At 38.9% G+C, this 12,099-nt stretch overlaps 1 protein-coding gene across 8 annotated transcripts in view; it reads right to left on the bottom strand.

The window, feature by feature from the left end:
* The window catches only part of lrrfip1a (leucine rich repeat (in FLII) interacting protein 1a), a 76,054-nt gene that overhangs the window by 32,818 nt on the left and 31,137 nt on the right, over window positions 1-12,099 (bottom strand). For all 8 annotated transcript variants that reach the window (XR_014382607.1, XM_082968861.1, XM_082968862.1 and 5 more), the window contains exon 3: window positions 6,471-6,521. Coding sequence is in view for 7 of the 8 variants with exons in the window: in XM_082968861.1 (XP_082824987.1) it covers window positions 6,471-6,521 (51 nt within the window). In the remaining variant the exon portion in view is untranslated. The remainder of the gene's footprint in view (window positions 1-6,470; window positions 6,522-12,099) is intronic.

Genomic DNA, 12,099 nt, shown 5'->3' with positions numbered 1-12,099 from the left:
GCAGTCATTGATAGATAACAAATCAGACATTACAATTTTAAGGAGATATTCAATTATGCTGTGAATGATGTATTAAACCACCCAACAAAGATAGTTGCCCTTCTAAAGTTGCCCTTCTAAACTGCAAGACATGAAGGAAACTGCTCAGGGATGTCACCATGAGGCGATTGGTTATTTTAAAACAGCTACAGAGTTCAATGGCCATGAAAGGAGAAAATTGAGGATGAATCAACATTGTAATTACTCCACAATAATGACCTAAATCTCAGAGTAAAAATAAAAATCTACAGAATACAAATATTCCAAAACATGCATCCTGTATGCAACTGGGCACTAAAGTAATACTGCAAAAACAAAACACAGCAAATGAATAACCTTTTTGGCCTAAATGCAAATCCAATGCGACACATCACTGAGTAACTGCCTCCTTATTTTCAACCATGGTGGTGGCTGCATCATGGTATGGGTATGCTTGTCATCGCCAAAGACTGGGGAGTTTTTCCAGGATAAAAAGAAAACGGGATGGAAAAATCCTAGAGGAAAACCTGCTTCAGTCTGCTTTACAGCACACTAGGAGAGTAATTCACTTACCAAGAAGACTGCGAATGTTTCTGAGTGGCCAAGTTACAGTTTTGACCTACATTTTCTTGAAGATCTATGGCAAGACTTGAAAATTGCTGTTTAGCCATGATCCCCAAAACCTTGACAGAGCTTGAACAAAATAATAATAATTTGAAAAGAACAATAAGCAAATATTGCACAATCCCAGTGTGCAAAGCTCTAAGACTTACGTATAAGCGCTGCCAAATGTGTTTCTAACATGTATTGAATACTTATCTAATCAAGGTACCGGTAACTGCCAAAAAAATGGAAACACTGGGGTAAATGAGAAATACAAAGTATATTGAAAGCAGGTGCTTCCACATAGGGCACGAGTGGACACAATGGTTTGATGAGCATGAAACGATGTATGCCATGGCCGGCTCAGTCACCAGATCAAAACCCAATAGAACACCCATGGGAGATTCTAGAGCTGCGCCTGAGAGAGCGTTTTACACCACCATCAACAAAACAACAAATTATGGAAATTCTCGTGGAAGAATGGTGTCGCATCCCTCCAATGGAGTCCCAGAAATATTCCACTTTGACAGAGTATTATGTGTAGATCGACAACAAAAAAATCCCAATGAAATGTATTTCAATCCCACTTTGTAACACAATAAAATGTGAACAAATCCAAAGGGGGTGAATACTTATGATACCCACTGGGCCCTGGTCCAAACTAGTGCACTAGAAAAGGGAATAGGGAGCCATTTGGGAGGCGACTTGTGTTTGTGTTGGAAAAGAAGTTTGGCAGTCAGGCTAGCCAGCTCTTTAATAGTTGATTTACTCCATTATACTAGCCAGGGACAAACAGAGTAGTGTGATAGAAAAGTCACACATTACCTGATTTGTTTAATATTAATAGTTAGGAATTAATACTTAACAAATAGTTGGACATTTCTGTTCTGTTTAATTCTGTGTTTCTGTAAAGAGATGGTTTCCACTCTACCTTCCTGCAGTTAGTCTGCTAGCGATAGCTTGAGCTGACAATGACTTGGTGATGATAACCTAAAAGATGGCATTCCATAGACAAGATGTGGTGCGTGTGACCCGAGATAGACATAGCCTGGAAGAGTTTAGAACAATGCCTCATTATCTCGTCTTCCTGGCATCTGGGAAACTAAGCTGGGTTGGAAGTAAAACAATATCCCGTGCAGATAACCAGGAGATGGACCAAGGTGGCTTATGGGAAGGTTGGAACCAGGATGACTAAGCATTTTTAGGTCCTATATAACATGTTTTTTCATTATCAGTTAAGCACTCCGCAACACACTTCAGAGTGTGGGGTCGATGGTTTCATTATTGGAATAATTAATCATTATTAAATAAAGGTTACTGTTTGAAAAAAACATTTCTCATGATAGTACTCCGCTGAAGCAATTATTTCTTAGGGCTGTGACTGTAATTGAATAACTGATGGTTAAAGACCATCATGAAAATAAAAGAAACATCAAAACCATTTAAATAAGGCTACATTCATTTTAGGATTATATTAACTTTATTTTCATGTTGATAAACTTTACCTAATAGTGGAAGTGTTTACTAATGATAAGCAATTGTTTTTGCTAACTTAGTCAACCAAACTTTCTACAGCTCCTCTTTCCATAATTTGATGCTCGAGCTACTAATCCGCTAGACGCGCCAGGGTGTTGAGCGAGCGCTATGAGACTTCAGTATGGACTTTTTTTGTACAATGCACGTTTTCGTCACTTGCTAGTCAATAAATAAATTGGTATTTAAAAAAAGGTTAAATCTAATTATTCAACAGCAGTTGACAAGGTTGTTCTGGCTATGAGCCTATAATGGGCTAATGTCCCAAAAATGGACAATGCGCCAAGACCTCTCCAACCTGGCATGGTATAATTTGATACGTAATCCTTTCTCAATATATAGAGTAATCAATGCTGATCAGGCCTGGTCCTGGCCGCTATGCCGTTCTAGGCAACAAAAATAAATAAATTGCTGCCCTATCCTCGCAAATTAGGGTAGTACCCTAGGATATATAGTGTCGGCCGCAATGCACTTTTACGAATGACCATGTGGTAGCCTTCCATTTGTAAAACAGGCAATTTACCATTAATCGCTGTCATTTGGTTACATTAATTTTGATAATGTATGTATCAATTACAGTAATTTACCGTTTTCATTCTCGGAGTGAAAACATTGTGGAGTTCACAACCGGTTTCTTTTAAGAATTTTTTTCTTCACCTCACACAGTAAATCAACAAAGTCTGTTTTTTTAACACCCATTCAAATTATAATAATTCCAATTTTAATGATTGTCAATTTCATCTTCATACTATAGCATAGCTGTGCCCTTCATACTTTCCTTGTCAATTCATTATCTTATAGCCTACCTTCGGAAAGTCAAAGGTAGGCCTAGGTTTTTTGATAGGTTTTAAGGACACTATAAATATTTGCTTGTGTCTGACATACGCTGGTGGCTTTGATTGACGGATGCATTTACGGGGGTGTGCGCGCTCTATATGCCTTTATGTCCAATCAGAAAGTCTCCTAAAGTACCCTTCTGAACTCCATCTCTGGACCACCTGTTGGGGATCGGGGGCAGTATTGAGACATTTTGAAAAAAATATGTGCCCATTTTTAACTGCCTCCTACACCAACTCAGAAGCTAGGATATGCATATTATTAACACATTCGGATAGAAAACACTCTGAATTTTCTAAAACAGTTTGAATGGTGTCTGTAAGTATAACAAAACTCATATTGCAGGCAAAAACCTGTGAAAAATAGATTAAAAAAATGTGAATTTTGTGACTGTACTATTTAGTGTCATTGTTTTATAGATACCATAGTGAGAAAGGATTCATTTCGCAACACCTACGGCTTCCACTAGATGTCAACGATCTTTATAAAGTTGTTTGAAGCGTCTATGATAAACAGAGAGCAAATTAGAATCCAAGGAAGTTGACATGTCATCACTTCATTTTTTTGCGCCTGCGCATAAATCTGAGAAACGTGAGTTTTGTCTTCATTGTTTATCTAGACATAGGATAGGTTGTGTGAAAATATTACTGATGTTTAACGTTAAAAATGGACCAAAAGATTAATGCTAAACAACATTTGACATGTTTGAACGAACATAGATTATTTACTAGTTTTTTTTTAGCTTTTCGGCGTGATTTTACCAGCCCCACACCACGTTTTGTGGGAGCATAATGAACGCTAAGTACTTGGTGTTATTTGGACATAAATTATGAACTTTGTCAAAAGAAACCACATTTGTTCCGGACCTGGAATGCCTTCCGGACCTGGGATCCTGCCTTCTGATGGAGATAATCAAAGGTAAGGGGGTAATTACAATGTTATTATCGATTTTAGATGATGCTAACTGTATAGCATAGCCTGTTGTTCTTAGCATAGCACCCCGTTTATTGCAAAATGTGATTTCCCAGTAAAGTTATTTTGAGATCTGGCCATTCGGTAGCAATTACGAGATGATAATATATTATTCTTTGAATGACAATATTATAATTTACCAATGTTTTCGAATAGTAATTTTGTTATGTTCACCGGAAGCATTTCAGAGAAGAAAAAAATCTGAATTTCACGCTACTGTAAAATGCTGTTTTTGGATATAAATATGAACTTGATGGAACAAAAAATGCATGTATTGTATAACATAATGTCCTAGGAGTGTCATCTGATGGAGATTGACAAAAGTTAGTGCATAATTCAAGCTGGTTTCTGCTTTTGGTGACGCCTGACCTTGAATTGAAAATGGATGTTTGTACTTTTGTGGCTATGTACTGTCCTAACATAATCTAACTTTATGCTTTTGCCGTAAAGCCTCTTTGAAAATCGAACAATGTGGTTAGATTAAGGAGATGTTTATCATTTAAATTGTGTAAAATAGTTGATTGTTTGAGAAATTGAAATTATTAGATTTTTGATGTTTTGAATTTCCAGCCTTGTTAGCAATCCCGGCTCGGGGTTCATTGCTAACCTGTAGCCCCAACTAGTTTTAATAAGAATCAAAACGTTCATGTCATGATTTAATCTTGTAAAATGCCTATTTTCAGTAGCTTAGGCTGTTTTTGTGCATCAAAATAGGATCTGTATTAATATATATATATATATATATATATATGCACATATATACGGACAAGGACAAGGTAGGCATATATACGAAAATGTGACAGATCCTCTCCAACCTGGCATATCTTAAATTTGGTGATTCATATTTATAAGTAATAACCTGAATAATAATAATAATAAAAAAACATGATAATAATGAAGTGTAATGGCTTGTTTCGAATAGGTTTTATTAAGAAGCATATCCGTGTACAAACAGAAATGTGATTAAGTAAAAATGTAATGTAAGGAGGCTTTCCAAACAAATTGGTTTGGATTTTCCAAACTCTGGTGCGTTTCCCCCTTAGAGTATTCACACCGGTCCAAACTATCTGCACAAAACAACATCCAATTCCGTTCGCACCGTAGTGCGATTCGCTGCAGGTGAGAACACAGGAAAATATTCCGAGTATTATTGGCTGGCTGTGAGCATTTGATGAAATGCATGCATTACCATAACTTGATACCTCAAACATTGTGTTAGTAGCAGCACATTTATGAGCGCATCCTATGCAGATTAGGGGAGACGGGGATATACCGGGTATCTAGGCTATTCACATCACAGTTAGAGCGGCTATTGCGCTGCTTCCTCCTGCATATTGTTGGGAGACCAAAGCGAAAGTAATCTGAAGTATGAGACGCACAAATTATGCTTCTTGATAATCATAGATGGATTTAACTTGATAATTTTTCTCCAATAAACAAATGACTTGTTTTGTGTAGGCATTTTAGTTTGACATTTGGAAAAATTAAACCAACTGGACCAAATGGAGAAAAAAAAATACAATGTAACAAATAATCATACTAATTCGAATTATAGCTAAGAACTGTGTGTGAAAATGACCTAATACAAGTGCTTGTTTAGTTACTAAGCATCGAAACACATGGCTCAGAGTGGCAATCATTAGTAGTTCAGATGGTAATAGAACATGCAACTCAACTTTAGAACACAAATGTCAATTAGTCAGGCTTTGTGTCACACAGCCGTGCCAACTTTCTCCATTGAGCACACACCATTATGTCTGAACACAATTAGTCCTCCATGCTAATGTTTGTGACACACGCAGAAACACGAACCCAACACTGCACACCTATCCAATCTTCCAAACACACATTAAAACACATGGTTAGTAACTATCACATCAGCAGTTCAACTGATGGAAGGTTTGAGTTCATGTAAATAATGAGCCAACCGACCAATCTGTAGGTCTTCCTGTGAAGCTATTTTGCCGTCGCTAAGAGCAAAAACTACCGGGGCATAATTGGTGCCTGATCAAGGTATACTTAATTTTCTCCAAAGAGGACTGTCATGTATTGGTACTCCATTTTTACCTTGCTCTGAATAGAGTTTAAATTATATAAACGAAATGTTACCGACAAAAGGACCATTATGGCATGCAAGGGTTAGCTCTTACCTCTCCTCCGTAGGCCCCTATTGCATCAAGATCTGACTGCTCAATGACATAAAAGCATCGTCACCAAGGGTTTAAGCACCAAGTGATGGTTGTACTTGCAACCCCCTTGTGAGCAGCTATGGAAACATTCATGCGTACCTCTTTACGCAAGTTAATAGAAATTGCCCCTAACCACTGGTCCAGGGTCAGATGTTTATTTTTACTGTCCTAATGGCTACAGTTAGGATGTGGAACTAGAAAATCTGATCCTGGATCTGAGGTTAGGGGTAGTTTCTACCTCAAGTCTCTTAACTAACAGGGTCAGAGTTTGTGCAATTGGTTTGAAAATAAAGATGGCGGAGTTTGAGTGATACTGACCCTCACACTGCCTCGGCTGCCCACCGACATCTGCTCATCATCGTCTGAGATCTGTGTGGGAAACAAATAAGGAGGTTATTTTATTTCCCAGTACAACATCTGTATTTGGAAGAAAATGTTTACTATTGACATGTGGTTAAACAGTCAATTAAAGAAGTAAACAAATGCCAATTCATTTTTTGAAACAAGATTGGAATTTCAGTTTGCTTCCTGAATCGAAATGGACTTGACCCCAAACCTGGTGTTTAACATGGTTAATTGAAACATGATCTCTCCCCTCGGTCTATAAAATGACCTGACTGACCTTTGACCTCTTTCTCTCTGCTCCCTGACTGGCTGTCCAGCCCAGATAATGTGCCTGAACACACAGCTCAATGGCCCAGGGCACTGGAGTCAGAGTGGGCCACACAATGAGTTGACATACATCCCAACAAGCCTACTACATGATAAGGCATGTACTACATGATATTGTCAATCGACCCATACTAAATAGTATGCTAGTATGGATTGGATATTGGAACACTATTCGAGTGTATTGACTGATAGGATAATAAGATCATCATTTGACTCAAGTGGATCAGTGTCTGACTGGAACAAAAGCGTGCTGACATTGTGACTCTCCAGCACCCGAGTTCAAGGTATCCAGTAACGGTTCCAAGAAATGAAAGCTGCTTTTTTCAGATGGAGAGAAGGTTTAAAAAAGTGAGGGGGGGAAAGAATACACACCGAGGTATGTCTCTTAGGGGTGAGAGTACCTCTCACTGTCCTCCTGGAGAAATGAAAAGGAAAAGAGAATACACAGATAGAGATTAAGGGACAAATGACAGGACAGGAGGTGACGCTTAGGACAAGGTCAACATAGGTGTTCAATTAGGCATGTCAGAGAGGGGTTTCAGCAAGAACCCAAATTTAAACTCAACAGCACACTTGCATGCAAAAACACACAATGATTCCAAAAGGAAGACTTCTAGCACATATGCTCACTTCTTACAAGTCAACTCACTGTGGCTATTAAACTGAGGAGAATTGAAAGTGAAGGGTAATTGCCTGCTAAACTTTGACAGTGAACCATTGTCAATGGTCAAGTGCACTGCATCCATTCCCTAGGCAGCCATGCATGCAGTTCAACATATCACTATGGCCATGGATAGTAATCCTGTCACCCAACCACTCAAGCTGTAAACATGGTCACACACAGATTAGCTTCTGTTCTGCAGCGGCACCTCTCATACCTCCTAAATGCTGTGGTTGGTTACTTGGTATTGATGCCCGATACCTTCACATCATTTCAGTACATCTTTTAAAAACACAATATGACAAGAGACGCATGTCACACAGTGTCCAGTCTGGTGGATCTGAACCACCCAGGTAAACTGTACAAGAATAAGATAATCGTTTGGCAGTACAACAGGATAATCAAACCCCATGCAGTCCACACGAAAGGGATAGGACATGCAGATCCAAACCCATTCAACATGCACATATATTGTCTGAACAACTGGATTATCATTAGATGTGCGACCTTATAAATCAATAATCCGCTCTAGAACTTCTAAGCTAAAAGGTACATTGCACACAAAAGCCTCTTGGATAAAAACAAAAAGCAAATGCAATACAGGTTTAGGAGGAAAGCCCATTTTTTAAATCTCAGCTTTGCCCTGTGGCTAACAACTGACATACCACTGGCTCTCTGACATTTTTAACAGTTTTGAATATTCAAAATGAGTAAATTTCCATACTGCATTAAATCAAAACAAATGATTATTCCACAACTGTTAGTACAGCTAATTCATTCAGCGATGCATAGGTTTGTCAAAGATGAATTCTTGTTATTGACTCCCATAACCAGGAGGCGACTGTACCATCCATTGCGTGACGTTCATATTTGAGATTATTAAAAGTAGCCACCCTTTGCCTTGACAGCTTTGCACACTCTTGGCATTCTCTCAACCAGCTTCATGGGGTAGTCAACTGGAATGCATTTCGATTAACGGGTATGCCTTGTTAAAAGTTAATTTGTGGAATGTCTTGTCTTCTTAATGCATTTGAGCCAATCAGTTGTGTTGTGACAAGTTAGGGGTGGTATACAGAATATTGCCTTTTACCATATAGGGCAAGTCCATATTAAGGCAAGAACAGCTCAAATAAGCAAATAGAAACGACAGCCCATCATTACTTTAAGACATGAAGGTCAGTCAATAAGGAACATTTCAAGAACTTTGAAAGTTTCTTCAAGTGCAATCGCAAAAACCATCAAGCGCTATGATGAAGCTGGCTCTCATGAGGACCGCCACAGGAAAGGAAGACAGAGTTACCTCTGCTGCAAAGGATTAGCTAGAGTTACTAGCCTAAAATTTGCAGCCCAAATAAATTCTTCAGAGTTCAAGTAACAGACATCTCAACATCAACTGTTCAGAGGAGAATGTGTGAAATCAGGCCTTCATGTCTAATTGCTGCAAAGAAACCACTAAAAAGGACACCAATAAGAAGAAGACTTGCTTGGGCTAAGAAACACGAGCAATGGACATTATACCGGTGGAAATCTGTCCATTGGACTGATGAGTCCAAATGAGATTTTTGGTTCCAACCGCCATGTATTTGTGAGACGCATATCAGGTGAACGGATGATCTCCGCATGTGGATCCGACTGTGAAGCATGGACGTGGTGGTGTGATGTGTGGGGGCACTTTGCTGGTGATACTGTCTGTGATTTCTTTAGAATTTAAGGCACACTTAACCAGCATGGCTACCACAGCATACTGCAGCGATACACCATCCCATCTGGTTTGAGCTTAGTGGGACTATAAATTTGTTTTTCAACGGGACAATGACCCAACACACCTCCAGGCTGTGTAAGGGCTATTTGAGCAAGAAGGAGAGTGATGGAGTGCTGCATCAGATGACCTGGCCTCTACAATCACCCAACCTCAACCCAATTGAGATGGTTTGGGATGAGTTGGAACGCAGAGTGAATGGAAAGCAGCCAACAAGTGCTCAGCATATGTGGGAACTCCTTCAAGACTGTTGGAAAAACATTCTACGTGAAGCTGGTTGAGAGAATGCTAAGAGTTTACAAAGCTGGCAAAGGGTGGCTACTTTGAAGAATCTGAAATATATTTTCATTTGTTTAACGCTTCTTTGGTTACTACATGATTCCATAAGTGTTATTTCATAGTTTTTATGTCTTCACTATTATTCTACAATGAAGAAAATACAAAAAATAAAGAAAAACCCTGAAATGAGTAGGTGTGTCTAACATTTATAATAGGAATGCATTTTTTTTTTTTTACTACTTAGCATTTGAATTCAAGCACATTTTTACAAGATGATAATGAAAGTAGAAAAACAGTACAGGAAATACATTTTAAAAAGCAAGTAGCAACAAGCCTTCCTTCTGAACCTGATAGATCTATAGAAGCGGCCAGGGCAATTGAGGAGGAACCAGGGAAACAAAGGGAAAGAATAAAACAAGTGACTTTGGGAAACAAAGAGAATAGAAAATAGATAGACCGAGAAAGAAAAGAAAAAAGAAAGTAAATCTGTATTCGGTATGTAAAGCTACATAGGAGAGAGAACAGTACAGTAATTAGAGTAAGGGCCACACAGAGAGAAGATATTGCTAATGACAGAACAATAAATATACTTCCAAGAGCTCTGCTGAGATTGGGAGAAGTGTCCAACACATCACATCCGGAGGACACTGATGCAATTCTGATCTAAGTATTTATATATTTTTTTTAAATTATAAAAAAAAAACACCTTTATTTAACCAGGTAGGCCAGTGGAGAACAAGTTCTCATTTACAACTGCGACCTGGCCAAGATAAAGCAAAGCAGTGTGACAAAAACAACAGAGATACACAAGGGATAAACAAACATACAGTCAATAACAATAGAAAAATATGAGTACAGTGTGTGCAAATGAAGTAAGGCAATAAATAGGCCATAGTGATGAAGTAATTACAATTTAACAATTATTAACACTGGAGTGATAGATGTGCAGATGAGGATGTGCAAATAGAAATACTGGTGTGCAAAAGAGCAGAAAAACTAAAACAAATAAGGGATGAGGTAGGTAGTTGTTTGGATGGGCTATTTACAGATTGGCTGTGTACAGCTGCAGCGATCGGTAAGCTGTTCTGACAGCTGAAGCTTAAAGTTAGTGAGGGCGATATGAGTCTCCAACTTCAGTGATTTCTGCAATTAGTTCCAGTCATTGGCAGCAGAGAACTGGAAGGAAAGGCGGTCAAAGCAGGTGTTGACTTTGGGGATGACCAGTGAAATATACCTGCTGGAGCGCGTGCTACGGATGGGTGTTGCTATGGTGACCAGTGAGCTGAGATAAGGCAGAGCTTTACCTAGAAAATACTTTTAGATGACCTGGAGCCAGAGGGTTTGGCAACGAATATGTAGTGAGGACCAGCCAACGAGCGCATACAGGTCGCAGTGGTGGGTAGTAATTGTTTGACATTGTAATTTGTAGAATTTTTTTTTGTCCATTTGGACAACAGAAATACATTTTCTGCTTTTCCAACAAAAAAACCCCCCAAAAAATTGACAGGCTTATGAATTCATTAATTATGAAATGCATTAGCAATTGCAATCACCAAATGAAGTCTGATGAACTCAATATGGGCGGTTCCTTAAAGTGTTTGTAGAGGCTCTTCTAAAAAGCCTCCAGTTTACTTGTACAAGCTTTTTGATCTGGTCTTGGTGGACATCTACGTGAGCAAATAAGCAAACCAAACAAGATCCTCCTACCGATCTGGTTCAACAACCGGTTTCAATTATCTGTTCTATACGTTGTAACTTTGAGCTCTGTCTACAAGCTGTGGTTGCTGAGTCAAAATCTCTCTCCCCAATACCAAGCCAACAGTGCTCCTCATACTTTTAATACTAGAACAGCCATAGGCCAACACACCCTGCCGTTTGATTTTGTAATAAAAAATAAATCTGCCATTTCCCTGACTTTTCCTAAACAGTTGCATTTTACATTGCGCAGTTGTCAGAATTTTTAAGTCACGAACAGAAAAGTTTAGAGCCTGTTTACCAACAATCGTGCACACGACCTTACAATTACATTTGAATATCGATGATGAGTAAGGAGATTCAATTTAGAACAAAAGCAAATGAATGAAAAATTATGAACACCAAGAAAGCAGCTACTGCTGCCAAGGAGACAGCCACCGGAGGGGAGGTGCACCAAGCTGTCAATAATTCAACTGGCTAGTTTGCCTGTATGTGAAGAGAAGGGTGGGCTGTACTTTGATCCTGCTGCTCTGATTGAATGGAGATCGCTTCGCTCTATCCAATCGCTTCATATTTCACCCGAAGCCGGCTCCATTCTCTTGCTTCATATTTCACCCGATCACTCCTCATCACGTTTCGGTCTGATCATTGAGATTGCTGCTGCCTCCTGTTAGCCTGCTACTATGATAAATCAATAGGTGAGGATGTTTTCTAGCAAGTTATCAATATGCATAATATCTAATAAGCGAAGCGAGAGTAGGGAAATTAGAAGAAACACTGATGTGCATTCAGACTGAATAACAGCAAACTTATAGTTGAGTTTACATACACTAAGTTGACTGTGCCTTTAACTTCATTGGGATAGGGGGCAGCACTGGGAA

The sequence above is a fragment of the Salmo salar genome, chromosome 25 (assembly GCF_965601325.2).
Source record: "Salmo salar chromosome 25, fSalSal1, whole genome shotgun sequence".
Taxonomy (NCBI): Eukaryota; Metazoa; Chordata; class Actinopteri; order Salmoniformes; family Salmonidae; genus Salmo; species Salmo salar.
Note: the sequence above shows the minus strand (reverse complement) of the source record. Positions and strands in the feature narration are given on the sequence as shown.